This window comes from Juglans microcarpa x Juglans regia, chromosome 3D (assembly GCF_004785595.1).
Source record: "Juglans microcarpa x Juglans regia isolate MS1-56 chromosome 3D, Jm3101_v1.0, whole genome shotgun sequence".
In the NCBI taxonomy this organism is placed as follows: Eukaryota; Viridiplantae; Streptophyta; class Magnoliopsida; order Fagales; family Juglandaceae; genus Juglans; species Juglans microcarpa x Juglans regia.
Window position 1 is genome coordinate 6,957,595 of NC_054598.1, and position 17,096 is coordinate 6,974,690.

Here is a 17,096-nt window from a genome sequence, read left to right on the forward strand (position 1 = left end):
ATACTAGCTCTTCATACTTGTACATGAAAGAAATATACATGTTTATGTCTTTTCAATACAAAATTCGGTGCCTGTTGCATAAATTATCGACCCTTATTACTCCTTTTCACTTGAAAATGAAACCAATGTTCCATACACATGCAATTTTCCAGTTTCCGATTCTGAGTCATAGACCATACATGAAATCGCCACAGGAGACAGGAAAGAACAGCCAAAGGAAATAACCATACACGTTAAATTATCTAAATGATAAAAACAATTCATAGCAGTCTTGGACAAGATGAGCAATGGACATTGGTAGATGGTTGGACCAGATTAAGAGATAGCAAAGCCTGACCACTGAACAGTAGTTGACCCCAAAATAATTACATGTTTTAGTAATCATGAAAATTAGCTGTGCTAACTCACTAATGCAGTAAACACGGTTTGGAATTCGTCGGTTTTTTTTTTTTTTTGAAGTAATTTTAAATTTACACCAAAGCTGTCAAGATTCGATTTGTCTTCATTGACAGTACTATTAGCACGTACACAAAAATTATTGAAAAAAATAAACTAATGACAATCACATCTCTGTATGCGTAATGGAGAGACAACTGACTGGATTAGCACGCTCCCTTGCTAATCTCATTGTTTTCCTACATCATGGAGGAGAGACATGGCCACCGCTTGAAAGAATCTGGGTTCTACACGATGCTCACGTTGGCCATGGCTGCCAGCCCGTTTATTATTGGCCTGAATCATCCGGGCTTGTGTGGGCTCTGACGTGCATATGGAATAAATGAAAAATTTTCATTTTACACCTTCATATAATTAATTATCACTTTTTTTTTTAAATTGCGTTTTAAATTACTAAATCTAATAATTTGGTTTATCAAATTACTTATCTTTTTTTTTTTTCTTTTTCAATTTTCACCTGGTCGTTCAATTTTGCTCTTGAAAAGAAAGCCACCATGTCTTTGCCGTCTCTCATAGGGTGGCTCGACCTATTCCACTCAAAGGGCATCTGCTAGTGCTAAGAGCATCGGTTATGTAAAATCCATATTTTTATAAATTTTAAAGAAACCAGCTCAAAAGTCCCGTCTAATGGCCTTTGTATTTTGAGAAAGGATTTATACAAGTTTTAAATAGATAAATTTTATATAAATTTTTATAAAATAGTAGATCTTATTTTAAAAAAGTATAAAAAAAATTATTCTTTATTAATAAGACTTATTATTTTATAAAAAATTTGCATGAGACTTGTCTATTTAGAACTTATATTTAACATTACTCTTATATTTTATCTATAATTTCTAATTTGCTACAGTTTAACGTGCACTTTTCAGAATTGTATATATTTTTAATTCATTTCTCTCTTCGTGTACTTTCTTTTCTACTATCGAATTTCACTTTATTTCATTTCAGCCCCTTCCAGCATTTGTTTATTTCCCGCATCTTCCCTTCCTCAACAGTTGGGTTCTGCTCGTCATCCATCAACCACGGTTTACTGTTTCAAATCTCTACATTTCCAGTTCAAGCATCCCGTCGTCTGCCTGAGATAAAGTTTCTGAAAAAATTCTCCTCGTCGCTCCTCCTTTTTCAAGTGGGTGACCAATAATTCCACAAAGTCGAGAAAGTATTACGCTAACAAATACAATTTTTGGGAAATTTCAGTCACTAAAGTTATTTCTTTAAATCCGATTCTAATTTCATTTGCATTTTTAGAAATTGATTCTTTCTTTTAAAGCTGATTCTCTCTCTCTCTCTCTCCTTTTCGTGGGATTTTTATTTTTTTATTTTTTGGCTTTAGGATGAGATATTCAGCTCATCCTATGCAGCTGCTATGTTCTTGAAGGTCAGTAGTTTTTCTAAAGGAAAAAAGGTTATTTGCTGCTTCTTTTCACTTGTTTATTTTCCTTTTCAAATACCCATTTATGTACATTAAAATAGAGCAGAATCAGTAGCCTACATGGCCGGTTACAGTTAGATGAGATAAGATGAAATGAAATGATATATTTTAAATAAAAATAAAATTTTTGAATAAAGATAACATCAAATAATTTATAAAAAAAATATGTATTTAGATAACAAGATAAGATGAAATGGTTTTTAATTTTTGAGATTTTAAAAATGTGTGAGTCACAATTGATTAGAGAACTGAAAAGTACATTGTCTACACACTGTTTATTGTCAATTTTTACTGTTTATATCAGTTTTGTACTGTTTATATATTGTTTACTGTCAGTATTTACTGTTTATTTAAGTGGATGCTTTTAAAATTTAGAGATGAAATATTGTGTGTTTGGATAGAAAAAACTACTGTACTGTACAGATGAGATGAAAAATATTTTTGAGTAACCAAACGTGGCCTAAACTATTTAGAATGACATACTCCCCATCCAAAGAAACATATCCTATTACCATGGTCTGGTAAAACTGGGTTGTGGTGGTCTAAAGGAACTAGTATTTGTCATTTCATGCTTTATTGTTGCAAAATATTGGAAGGGACTGCATGTGGCACCGTTAGGTCCTTTTGCAGGTTTACGCGGTGGGTGGGGAGGTAACGTTATATTGGAAGAGCTAGCTTGTCGGGTATAAAGGTCTTGGTGGCCCGGTAATTTAGTTTGTTATTTTGTTTACAAATTGAACATATGACTGATTTGCAAGAATGGCCTGGTATTTATTTATTTTTTTTCACTTTCAATCTTTATTTTATTTGGCCAACTTTGCAAGTGGACCGTTTTCTTCATTTATGATTAAACTTGCAAGGTGCAGGGTGTAGTTGCTATGTGTGTTGCTACTATGTGTGCATCAACCGAGAAGGAGCTTATTGTAGTTGGAAAACCATCAACCTTCAGCAAGCTCTGTAAAATGAATATTCTTTCACAATTATCTTGAGAATATATTTTCAAAATTAACCAAAATGAATATTCTTGTAATATATTTAGAGAATATTCTCATAATATAATCTTTTTTTTTTTTATATTTTGAATCAATTTAAATTTTAGTTTGGCTTATAATTTTGGATTAATTTGAAATATGACATAATTATATAAGTAGATATTACGATTATCAAAAGATATAAGTATATTATTGATAATTATAGAAAATATTTATAATAAATAAAAAATATTAAAAAAATATAATATGTATACTATATAGAAAAAAAATAGATAAATTGATATATGATATATTGTAAAAATTGATATATAAAATAGAAAAATAATTTTTAATAATATATTTTAAAAAATAAGATAAAAGAATAATTGAGAATGCTAGCTCCACGATGACTGTTGTGGTGGTCATCGGTGGCTATTGTTAAGATTTTTTTATTTTCAATTTAATTTTATTAATACTTGTATGGATTAAAATTTAAGGAGGGTATTTTAAAAAATAGGAGTAAAATATAACGGAAAGGAAGACCAATTAAGCCGTCAAAATCATATGGATGGACTGACTGGATGGGTTATGGTCTTCTATTTTGAACACTTGTAAAGTATATAGGGTTGGTACAATAATAAGGTGTGTGTAGGGTTATCCAAGTGCAGGCCACCAAAACCTAATTTTCTAGTCAAAGCCAGAGGCCGTCTCTATCTGAATAACTTTTTCCATGTCTCTTAGTAAATCTTCTGGCTATTGAATGCATATGCTTGCAGAATCATACATCGCATAATCTGCTGTAAGCTGTTAAAAGGCAAGATGACTTGAAAAGAACTCGAAGTACAATCTGGAGTCGCGTATGAATGTATGGCAAACAATGTTTAATAAGCAATCATGTACAGTACACGACATGGAGATCGTCGAAGCCGCCCATGTGCCTTTCTTTTAACCTTTATTGAGTACTTCTGGATTACTGGATAAGGATGAGAAGCTGAAATCAACCATCGTTATTGAATAGAGTCCAAAAGAATTAAAGTGAACCAGGAGTAATACTCACCCTCAGTACCCTATATATATAATATATAAAGGAAGATTCCTCCAATCAAATAAATGAAAATTAGCACGATCAGCAAGTAAATAAATAGCCAAAAATCAAGGCTGTCAATGCTGTAAGAGTCTGGAATTTTCTTGTATCCGTTAGTCATAATTTTAGAGAACTTACTTAGAATACACTCTCTAATATTGTATAAATTTCTTCATACAATCAATTGAAAGTGTGTGAATATTTTCCCATTCTCGGCAGCAATACAACTCTCCCCTATTACTCTTCAAAATTCATCATAATATTCACCCTCCCCAAACATCAACCAAAACATAAACAAACCTGAAAATGAGGTTTTGGGCCCTGGTAATTCTTTGTTTATGGCTGTCTTCATTTCAAAGAGGCTTAGCTGAGCAGTGTGGAGGGCAGGCAGGAGGGGCTCTATGCCCAGGTGGGCAGTGCTGCAGCCAGTTTGGCTGGTGCGGCACCGCACCTGACTACTGCACCAACGGTTGCCAAAGCCAATGCAGTGGTGGTGGTGGTGGAGGGACATAGGCAGTCTCATCTCAAGGAATAACTTTGATCAGTTGTTGAAGCATCGCAACGATGGCGGCTGTCCGGCCAAGGGCTTCTACACCTACGATGCATTCATAAGTGCTGCAAAGTCCTTTCCTGCCTTTGCTGCCACTGGGGACACTGCCACCCGTAAAAGAGAGATTGCTGCTTTCTTAGGCCAAACTTCCCATGAAACTACAAGCTATTTAGTTCAGACCAGGCTATGAAGTTTCATCATATTGTTAGCAGAATTTAACAAAGTGTTCGATCCAGAGATGACATGAAACCTTGATGTCGATCACTAAAACATTATTAATTATGTCCCGATTCCCTGATAAGAATCTTTGTAGTATAGTATCTATGTAGATTCCTGTATTGGTCAGTGAATTAACTTGTGTTGTGATATGCATATGCAGGAGGATGGGCAAGCGCACCAGATGGCCCATACTCTTGGGGATATTGCTATCTTAGGGAACAAAACCCTGGATCCTACCGTGCGTCGGATCCAAATTATCCTTGTGCTCCTGGCAGGCAATATTATGGCCGAGGTCCTATCCAAGTTACATGGTCAGTATACATCAATATCACCTTTGCGATTACATTATCTATATGACTTTTTGTCTTTCAATTATACTTTTTTTTTTTTTTTTTTTATGTATACAAAATTGTCATTATTCAGGAACTACAACTACGGGAGGTGTGGAAAAGCCATAGGAGTGGATCTGTTGAACAACCCTGACCTTGTGGCCACTAACCCAAAAATCTCATTCAAAACAGCACTCTGGTTCTGGATGACTCCACAGTCACCAAAGCCGTCGTGCCACGATGTTATGACCGGGAGATGGAATCCATCCGGTGCTGACAGCTCGGCCGGTCGGGTTCCGGGATATGGTGTAGTCACAAACATTATCAATGGTGGACTGGAGTGTGGTAAAGGGTGGAATTCTAAGGTGGAGGATCGCATTGGGTTCTATAAGAGGTATTGTGACATACTTGGGGTTGGATATGGTAACAACCTTGACTGCTACAACCAGAGGTCCTTTGGGAATGGACTATTGGTGGACACCATGTAGATGCATGCACGATCTAGATAACTTTGGGGTTTTGTGCTTCAGAATAATTGATCATTTGGTCAATGGGGAAGTTGATCCTTTCGTTTTTCGTATTATTAAGTCGGTGTATCATATATGTAAGTTTCTCATTTAATTTTCTCTTGTGAAATAAGAAAATACAAATAATTACTGAAAAAAAGGGTTAGTGCAATTATTTTATTCAAGAGAAATTTTATTTGCCCTCTTGAGTGAGGAACTGTGTGTATAGTCTTATTAATGAATGGAATAAAAAGAAAAAAAATATCATTTTAAAAAATATATTATTATAATTTTAAATTTTTTTAAATATAACTATATAGATTTGCATGAACAGTCTCCAAATTATAGACTAATTTTTTTATTTAAAGAGTTAGTCTATATATAATCCCTAAATGAGACTGCTCATAGGAGCCCATATAATTATATTTAAAAAAAATTTAAAATTATAATAATATCTTTTTTAAAATGATTTTTTTTTTATTTTACTCTTATTCATCCATAGGATTGCACAAATAATTTCTTACTCAAGACTGTAAATATAATTTTTATTATTTAAAAGCCTATTATAAGTTACCAGCCAATTGTGATTTACCCTCCCAAAACGATCAATTTCATTTATAATCAATGAATATATAAGAATCTCGAAAAATATGTATATTTCAATGCAATATATTAACGTTATATGGAAAATTAAAAAAAAAAAAAATGAAACTCCTTGACAAGATGTGAATGTGAATTAATTGAACATGTCACGTCCCGTAGTTGGAAGTGAACCTTTTTAATCTGAAATTCATAATAATAAAAACTTATATACAATAATACTCCAAAATCAAATCTCTCAAAAATCATTTCAAGTGAAATAAACTCAACACTAATAAATATTTTCTAAAATCTTACAAATCCATATATATCCTATTACACTTAAATTTATTTTTTAATCATGTCACGTGTCATCTATTCCAGTTGTGACAGAACAAATCTACGTTGTATTTATAACAATAATTTGAATATTAAATAAATTATAACTAAAAGAAATTTGAAGAAGGGGGTAACACCCAATATAATTTTAGTGGGTCATTAGTTTTGGAATATGTTTAGAATAATTATACTCTACCGCTTCAGTGTGCCCGTTCGCAGTTACCGCATGATGCGGAGTGCGCCACGTTGTCAACTTCCGCTTTCTTGTCAAACACGATCTCCTTTAGTGAACCCGAACCATAGCCTTTCCTCCACCATCTCGCACCCAGCTGCCCTCCCTCCCTGACGTTGCCGACCACCATTCCCGGCGTCATCACTAGCGAAACAATTTCTGCGTCGGCCTCCCAAGGTGAAAGTTATGCTCACTTTTGAAACAATTTCTTCATCACTTTTGAAAGGATATATCCAGATTCAAAAACTCTTTCATTTTTTATGAAAATCCACTTAAAAGAGAAGGAATCAATAACATCACGATTGCATTACGTGGAAACTAAAAATAACAGAAAGACAAGATATGTATTAAAATTGGGCAAGCAAAATATGAGATTAATAACATGAACAATTCTAAATACTTCAGAAGCACATATTTGTTTTAGTTATTGATCAATCTTTATTTTATTTGGCCAACTTTGCAAGTGGACAGTTTTCTTCATTATGATTAAACTTGTAGGTGCAGGGTGTAGTTGCTATGTGTGTTGCTACTATGGTGCATCAACCGATCGAGAAGGAGCCTATTGTAGTTCGAAAACCATCAACCTTCAACAAGCTCTTTAAAATGAATATTCTTTCACAATTATCTTGATAATATTCTATCAAAAATGAATATTCTTGTAATATATTTTGAGAATATTCTCATAATATAATCTCTTTTTTATATTTTAAATCAATTTAAATTTTAGTTTGGCTTATAAATTTGGATTAATTTGAAATATGACATAATTATATAGGTAGATATTGCAAATATCAAAAGATATAAAAATATCTTTGATAGTTATAGAAAATATTTGAAATGAATAAAAAATATTAAAAAAAATTTAATATGTAAATGATATAGAGAAAAAATAGATAATGTAACACCCCGCTTTCCAAAAAGACAATTTAGAATTTTCGGGGAGCCTATGTGCTACTACTGAACTTAAACTTAAAAGTTTTTCTTTTTAACAAAGCGCCAGACGTGAAAGATTTCCATAAATAAAGCAAACTTCAATAAAATACTGAAAATTTAAAATAAAGTCTGCAGAAGCACTTATTTCAGAAAAAATACGAAAGTCTTATGTGCTTATCAAAATAATTTATTTAAACCTTAAACCATAAACTAATCACAGCATAATTTGTCTAGGCCTCTACCTCGCCTCCCGGGGTTAAGTCCTGTCCTGCAGTCTCATCTTCATAAATGTTATCATCTGGGCGGTTCAAAAACATAAAAATATACAAAAATGAGTCGAATACTTAATAAGCAACACATCATACAGTAAACATAATAAACATAAGGCTTCTTGGAAAACGTGCATACTCACAAATACATGTGTAATTAACATGAACATGAACATGAACTTATCTTTCACTTATATAGGCCGTTACCCACTGTTGACCCCCGTGAGTTAGGGTTAGCGAATCTAAATAGATTCTGATTCCGTCCATAGCCGCGGGTTGTGGAATCCATACATAAGGAAGACATACTGAGTGCACTACCAGCATGCATGACTTGGCAATGCAATATGCCCATAACATAGGTACCGTCTTCATATCATAACATATGTTGTTACATATTTTATCATAATCATACTTGCATACTTGTCATTTCATAGATTTCAAAAGAAATCACATACATACTTGTCAAATCGTATCATAGATTTGAAATGAAATCGCATTCTTTCATAAATATCGTTATACATGTTTTCTCAAATAAATTGATGACTTTTCATAGATAATTTTATGCATAACTCTCACATAAAATCATGACTTTTCATAAATAATTTTATGCATAACTCTCACATAAAATCATGCATTTCATAAATAGTTTTATGAAATAACTCACATAAAATAATTTTATGCATAACTCTTATATAAAATCATGACTTTTCATAAATAATTTTATTTATAACCCTCACATAAAATTATGACTTTTCCTAAATAATTTTATACATAACTCTCACATAATATCATGATTGAGGTACGTAAAAAGGGGCTTCTAATGAAGGGCATACATGCATTAATTGAACATGTCATGTCCCGTAGTTGGAAGTGAACCTTTTTAATCTGTAATTCATAATAATAAAAACTTAAATACAATAATACTCCAAAATCAAATCTCTCAAAAATCATTTCAAGTGAAATAAACTCAACAGTAATAAGTATTTTCTAAAATCTTACAAATTCATATATATCCTCTTACACTTAAATTTATTTTTTAATCATGTCACGTGTGATCTATTCCCGTTGTCACAGAACAACTCTACGTGGTATTTATAATAATAATTTGAATCTTAAATAAATTATAACTAAAATAAATTTGAAGAAGGGGCAAAACCCAATATTATATTAATGGTTCATTAGCTTAGGAATATGCTTAGAATAATTCTACTCTGCCACTTCAGTGTGCCTGCTCGCTATGCAACACCCGGACCCAGTCAAGCTCAATTTTTTATTTATTTATTTTCTTTTTTTTTTCACCGCCTTGCACGATTGCACTCCCATGCACGTACGCCTCTATTCTCCTCAGCTTTAGGGTTTTTATTTTTGTTTTGTTTCAATCACCTATTTTTTTTTTCACACGTTAACTTCTCCGCACGTTTTATTTTCTTACTATTTTTCACCCCTAGAGTTTTCCTCACGTCCACAGCATGCATGATCTTGCACGTCTCTTGCCTATTTTTCTCTAGGGTTTTTGCCAATCAACTCTTTATATACTTGTACTCATTTCTTGAAAAAGTAGTAGCCGTAACAACCCACGCATAACTCCCTCTCGTCCACTGCTTCTCCACTTTCTCGGATTAGCGCTCGTCAACTTTGCACCCATAAAGCTCTACTGAAAACCACCAACACTGAAAGATAGCCCACCATAGAAAACTCCTCCGCCTTGGTCACGTAAACACACCCTAAGCCGTGCAACACCCCCAACCACTGGCCAAGCCGTAATGCAACATGGTTTTATTTTCCGTGGCGCCGCTGCCCTGCCACACGAGGTCATAGTCAGCAACTCCTCCTTGCAAATAGCACACCACCCTCCAGGCCGTCCTCACCACCACAGAAAGCCAGCTACTGTCGCCCAACCGTTGAAGGAAGAACACCCATGACATACTTTGCTTTTGACCTCCGTAACAGAGGACTAGCTTTCCCCCATCGTGTGCAACCAACCTGCCACCCTACGCCGCCAACCTCCTCCTCGACATCGCTAACTCACAGGGAGCTTTGCCGGGCGCTGCACTCTATCTAGGTCCGTTGCTCTCCTCTCGATAAGCCTATGCCGAACTCACCCACTCTCCTCTCCGTCTCTCTCTCTATTTTCTACGTAATGTTCCTCTCTCTCTCTCATTAGTTGGTCTCTTTCTCTAACCAATGTTTTGCCGCCGACCCCATCACTGTAAACAACCGCCCAGCTTGCCGCCTTCGTGCCCTCTATCGCTCGGTGAGTATGGTTCCATACAAATTTATACTGTGATGTATATGAACCTCTGTCATTTCCAAGAAGGTCCTTATGTGTTTTGTTTAATCCCTAAAATACCCTTATCATTAGACTAATTATAGGTTTATCATGTTTTGGTCTATATATATTAGTAGGTTTTGTTTTAAAGTACAAGATTTCATAAAAGAAATAGAGAAAGATTTGAGATATTATTAGTGATAATATATAAATTTTAAGAAGTACATAGTAAGTGCAAAATTTTATTTTGAGATCTTTAAAGAGAAACTAATTAGTCTATTTTTATTAAATGAAATTTTGACCTACGAACTTTTAATAAGTTTTGTTATAATTATGTTAAGAGAATTTTTTTAAACTAGAGATGTATTTTATGGCATAGTTGTATTTAGTATAATATTATTATGTAATTTAGAAAGGACTTAGAGTATAATGGTGAGAGGAATTAAGTGGATATTGATGGTTTTAGAAAATGATGATATTTTATGAATTATAAGAATTTTAGGTTTTGTGGATTTAAAATAGGTTCTTTTAGTATTTTAGGTTTAAATATCGAAATACGTGGTTGAATAGAAATTTACGAGAATTACTTGATTATTTTATAGTTGACGATAATTAATTGTTTGCCATTTTTGAGGAAAATTCTAAAATGGGCCAAGAAGTCCAGGTAAGCGGGGTTCCTATGCTAGACTTTGCATTAAAATAAAATGAGCTGAGGTTGAATTTTTGGAAAATATACATATTTGGTTATGAAAAGAAATTTGAACTACCTCAGTTATTTATTCTGCATTACTCATGAGATTTTGTCTAAGAAGAAAGTATTTTCTGTCATGACTGGTGTAGACATGAGCTTATTTTTGACATTCTGTTTCTGAACTTTGAAAAAGAGAGTGAATATGAAATTTTATGCATAAATTATGTTTTGTGATATGATTTTGTTCTGTTCTGAAGATTTTTTGTACTCTGATATGATTTGATGCGGTTTTTGAAAACCTTTGGCATAACATTCTGTTTATGTTTCTGTTTCCGTTTTGACCTTACCACGGGTGTAAAACTATGGCCTCTGTTTGGGTTGATACCAACTTTTCTGTTTCTGGTGCACCCACATTGGAAACAAAGTGATTTTCTGCGTGGTCTTTCTTATATACACACTTGGGGCTCCGAGAATGAATAACGGGAATATTCACATTCTGTTTCTACTTGGTTAGCTATCGGGGTTTGCACAACCCTATCACAGGGGTTAAACACGGTATTTGTTATGATATGATAAGATAAGATGTAATGTTTCAGTTTATACTATGCCAAAGAGATTTTGATTATGAATATTTTTGAACTTTCACTCCGATATTTTTGATAACATTGTTCTGACGTTGCATTTTGAAAACATTATTCTGATTCTGCATTCTGAAAGAAAAGATTATGTTCTGTATTTTGAACTCTGTAAATGCTCATGTTTACATACTAATATATGTCTTCTGCTTACTGAGTTGTTGATAACTCACCCCTTATCTCCATATATTTTTCAGATAATTTTGATGGTTCAGCTGGAGAACAAGAGTAGGAAATTTTAGCAAGGTATGATGATCGTAGTGGAATAAGTGCCTGAGGGTATAAGTGCTTATTTGAGAATCGTAGTTAGTAAACTAATTTATTTTTTCAGATATTTTGATTTGATGAGTTAAGGATATTTTCGAATTTTTGGAGAATTTCTAATTTATGTTATTGAGAATTTCTTTATTGTCCCCATAGAGGAACTTAGATATTTGGATTGATTAAATGGATTAGTATTTTATGGAATTTTCTAGATTTTATAATTGTGTTATTTAAGTTGATATTAGGTATTAAGAGCTAACTCTCCGGACCTTCGGGAACGGGGCGTTACATGCAGTTACCGCATAATGCGGAGTGCGCCACTTTGTCAAAGAGAAAAAAAAAAAAAAACCCACAACTTCTGCTCTCTTGTCAAACATGATCTCCTTCAGTGAACCCGAACCTTAGCCTTTCCTCCACCATCTCGCACCTAGCTGCCCTCCCTCACTGACATTGCCGACCACCATTCCCGGCGTCATCTCCGGCGAAACAATTTCTGCGTCGGCCTCCCAAGGTGAAAGTTATGCTCACTTTTGAAACAATTTCTTCATCACTTTTGAAAGGATATATCCAGATTCAAAAACTCTTTCGTTTTTTTATGAAAATCCACTTAAAAGAGAAGGAATCAATAACATCTCGACTGCATTACATGGAAACTAAAAATAACAGAAAGACAAGATATGTATTAAAATTGGGCAAGCAAAATATGAGATTAATAACATGAACAATTCTAAATACTTCAGAAGCACATATTTGTTTTAGTTATTGATCAATCTTTATTTTATTTGGCCAACTTTGCAAGTGGACAGTTTTCTTCATTATGATTAAACTTGCAGGTGCAGGGTGTAGTTGCTATGTGTGTTGCTACTATGGTGCATCAACCGATCGAGAAGGAGCCTATTGTAGTGTAATGGACCCCTTGACGAATATGAAGAATTCTCCAAGAACTAAAGAGAGAAAGAGATAGAGAGAGATAATGAGAAGTAGAGAGAGAGAGAGAGAGAGAGAGAGAGAGAGAGAGAGAGAGATAAATTTGATTCACATTGAATACCGAAGTTGGCCTCCTTCCCAACTTACGACTACCTTTTATAGACGAATGAATCAATTTACATGAATTAGTTATGAAAACTACACATATTTATTTCATGTTCAGCCATTTGATAACTTAAACGACAGTCACAAAATGACACCATTCTATTTATTTCCACTTACAATTAAACGACACAACTACAAACAGTTATATACAAAATAGCTCCACTTAAACCAAACTGTGTGTTTTGATCTTTCTACTTTACTTATTCGAAGACTTCAGTTCTTATTCGTGCAGACTTCAGTTCAAACTTCAATTCTTACTCATGTTGGCCTCGATCTGCAATCTCGTTCATCTTCCATAATTCTCAACTCGTAACATACCCTCCCCCATTAAAGCATCTTGCCCACAAGGTGAGGAAATTTATCACGCGTTAACCAATATGGCTCCCAGGTTGCATCATCAACACTAGCCCCCTTCCATTGAACTAACACATCAATTACTACTCTGTTATGAACTTGCCTCATTCTACATTGCAGAATAGCCTGAGGCTCAGGAGTTAATTCACCTTGCAAATCCATTGGAGGCAAGGAAGATAGTGGAGAGTGATGTTGACCCAACTTTTTCTTAAGACAAGAAATATGAAAAATTGGGTGAATAGAGCTGGTTGGTGGTAATTCCAGCTTATAAGCAACATGTCCCACTCTTTAAAAAATCTGAAAAGGTCCAAAGAGATGAGGAGAAATCTTGAAATTTCTTCTAGCTACCAAAGACTGTTGCCTATAAGGTTGCAATCTCAAATAAACCCAATCCCCTACAGCAAACTCCCTTTTAGTTCTTTTCTTGTCAGCTTGAAACTTCATCCTCTCTTGAGCAGTAGCCAAGTTACTCTTAAAGGTAGAAAGAATTTGATCTCGAGTCTTTAAAACCTCATCAACTGCTTGATTAGCAGTCAAACCAGGTATATAAGATTGTAATTTTGTTGGAGGTCTACCATACATCACCTCAAAAGGAGTCAACTTTGTTGAAGTTTGAGGAGTGGAATTATACCACCATTCAGACAGGGTCAACCAATCAAACCATAACCTAGGCCTATCCCCAGAACAACTTCTCAAAAAATGCTCAATGCACTTATTGACTGCCTCAGTTTGACCATCACTTTGAGGATGGTAGGTAGATGAGAAGGAAAGTGTCACTCCTTGTAGCTTAAAGAGTTCCTTCCAAAAGGAACTAGTAAAAGTTGTTTCTCTATCAGAACAATATTCTGAGGCATGCCATACAACTCAAACACATTGTCAAAAAATAATGCTGTCACTTTAGATGCTATGAATGGGTGCTTCGAGGCCATAAAGTGTGCATATTTAGATAATCTGTCAACAACAACTATGATGACAGAAAACCCTCTTGAGATTTGCAAGCCTTCAATGAAATCTATGGACAAGTTTGTCCATGTATTTGCAGGTACAGGAAGATGCTGTAAAAGACCGGCAGGGTATACAAGCTCCACCTTGTTCCTTTGACACAAATCACGCTCCTTTATATACTGTTTCACTTCACGTTTAAGGTCAGGCCAATAAAAATCTTGCCTAGCTCTATGTAGGGACTTATGGAAACCAGAAAGTCCAGCAGATGGGCTAGCATGTATAAAATGCAAAATTTTTAGTTTCAACTCAGGATTATCAGGGATATAAATTCTGTTTTTTCTAAATAACAACCCATGCTTCAGAAAAGGAAGGAGGAGTGTGGCGCCCTCGACCCCCACGTGTTATTTTTGTGGAGTTCGTGACACCGGGATGATAACCACACGGATCACGCACCCCAACGACCAGTGCTCAAAGTGTGTACAACATACAATAAATGTACAGTATAATATTCGTAGCGGAGAAAATAAAAGGGTCTTTCTTTATTAAGTACCAGAATTGTACAAAAGCAGTAAAATAACTTTACAAGAATTTTACAGTCCTCTGATAGATGATTTAAAGAAAACAAATAACATAAGGGAAACAAGTCCCAAAACGCTGAACAACATATCAGCGACTTAAGCCTCTGGCGGAGTTGGTCCTTCAGGTTCATACTCGGGCTCTGCGTCAAACTCTACGGCACCATAAAACGGAACCGTAGGGTAAACACCACTATGAGATTATGACATCTCAGCAAGTAATTAACCAAACAACATCCAAGAGATTTAAAACACATTTATATAAACACGTGTTCCCATACGGACAAAATAACAACCCACATTTATTTTTTCCAAAAATACCATTTTTATACTTACACCAAAATCCCATTTTTGGTCCCAATTATATTTATTATGAAATTACGCATGCACCACGGTCTCCCCTATGGACCGTCCACACACCTTGGCTCTCTTCGTCACATCACGGGTAACGTCCGTACAAGAGACTTCTTAACAAGCGATGCCCAGTTCCGCGCCCAGCGCGTACATGGCCAAGCATCCTCTAACCTCGCCAGCCAAAAGGTCACGGAATCGGTACGAGAGCGTTACCGTCTCGTCCGTTCCCGTCGTTGCCCTGCGACAACTCAGAGGACGTCATGTCAGTCTATTACGCTCCCGAGTGACCAGAGGAGCTCCACCGAGATAATGCCCCATCTCGGCTTGGAGTCGTGATACACACGCACCCACGCCATTAATAACAGTAGTCTCAATTCCAACAGACAACGTGACATCACAGCACAATTTATTATAAACGATAAATATGCATTGCAACAGTTTAATGGAATAAATATTAAATATCTCATTTACAATAAAATAATCCTCCATTTACAGTTATACAGTTTCATAATACACACGTAATCCCGTCCTGCAATCCGGCCCAAGGCCCAAATCCAACAACTCCAATTTAACAAACCCAACACTTCAACAGCTCAAGGCCCAATTCTAACAAAACCGACAGATCAATAATTTACAAATGAACAACAGTTATAATGTTAATTTAAATCACTTGATTTACGATGAAAAATTACATACACACGAAGATGGGTAATTCTGAAAGATCACTCGAAGGGCGTTGCTCAAGGCGGCAGCTCAACGGAACAGTGCCCAAAAATTGGGTTTTATCACACGGCAACAACAACCCAACCGATCAATCAATTTTTTCCAATTAAGACAAAACCAAGCACAACAAAATCTAAGCTCTCGGATTCAATCACCCAAAACTCACAAATTTCAGAATTGAAGCTCTCGGTAAAACCACACAACCACTCGGGTTCACCCCAAAAATTCACAGATCAAAACTCCAATTAAGAGGGACAAGATTGAGGAACTCCCAAAAATTATTTGTAGAAGCCGTGGCCTATTTATAGGCCAAGCACGGCGGTGACAGGTGCCCGTGTGTCACACGGGTAGAAGAAGAGAAAACGGCATCAAGCCGTGGAGGAGTGAGATGTCTTTGCGCGGACGTGTGGTGCGGCAGCAAAGACAGCACATTCGGAGCCCATGCCCAACGCCACCGAGATGCTTACGGAAGAATGAGGTGGTGGCGTGGGGAACGGCAGCTCGACAGCAAGCTTCGGAGTCACTACCGAAAGACACGGAGAGGGAAAGGCAAGGTGGAGGTGGCGGCTTGCGGCTGATTTGCGGAACGAAGTCTAGATTGGCGTTGGCAGCAGCTGCGTGGAAGAGTAAGTTGCAGGAAGAAGAAGAAATAAGAAGAAGAAGGAAGAAGTCGTGCGGCGCATGAAGGAAACGATGGAGCCCTAGCTTCCTGACCAAAAACGGCGCCGTTCGGATTAAAAGGGGAGGACTGGGTTCACAACACGGGCTGGGCTCAGCTTGTGCACGGGTTGGGCCCTCCTTCACACGGCTGGGTTAGTCTAGGCTCACCAAACTCACACACCCATGGCCCACAATGAAAAACACACATACACACACAGCCCACAATAAATAATCACTACGATAAAATTACACAAAAATTACTATCACATATAAAATAATTAATAAAGAAATTAAAATCCCAACATACTAAAATAATTAACAATAAAATAATACACTTAAAAAAGATAAAATAAAATAACACAATAATATAATTAAGTAAATAATTTAAAACCCATAAAAATAAGGATCTCACAAGGAGAACCTCATTGTAACACTGCCAACTGTTCCTGTACCTTCTGATCTGAAGCATAAGCTTGCTTCAATTCCTCCAACCAGAATGGAGTAGGAAATGAAATAGCAGTCATTAATGTAGTGTCATTTAAACCTTCCTTCCTTGACAAAGCATCTATTGCTTTGTTTTCAACTCCCTTCTTGTACTCAATTGTGAATTCATAACCTAACAGCTTAAAAATCTA

The 17,096-nt window shown here is 35.5% G+C and overlaps 1 protein-coding gene and 1 long non-coding RNA gene across 2 annotated transcripts in view; one reads left to right on the plus strand and one right to left on the minus strand.

Annotated features, from left to right (window-relative positions):
• Positions 1-1,731: 1,731 nt before the first annotated feature.
• The window catches only part of LOC121255998, a 30,178-nt gene continuing 14,813 nt past the window's right edge, over positions 1,732-17,096 (minus strand). Inside the window, exons 2-3 of the long non-coding RNA XR_005938902.1 lie at positions 10,006-10,025; positions 1,732-1,749 (exon numbers count right to left, since the gene is read on the minus strand). This is a non-coding gene — a long non-coding RNA (uncharacterized LOC121255998). The remainder of the gene's footprint in view (positions 1,750-10,005; positions 10,026-17,096) is intronic.
• On the plus strand, positions 4,208-5,748 carry LOC121255997 (endochitinase 1-like). Its single transcript, XM_041156583.1, is given in 4 exon segments — positions 4,208-4,439; positions 4,442-4,657; positions 4,873-5,023; positions 5,136-5,748. Coding segments are annotated over 4 exon segments (951 nt in total). The 5' UTR covers positions 4,208-4,249; the 3' UTR covers positions 5,530-5,748.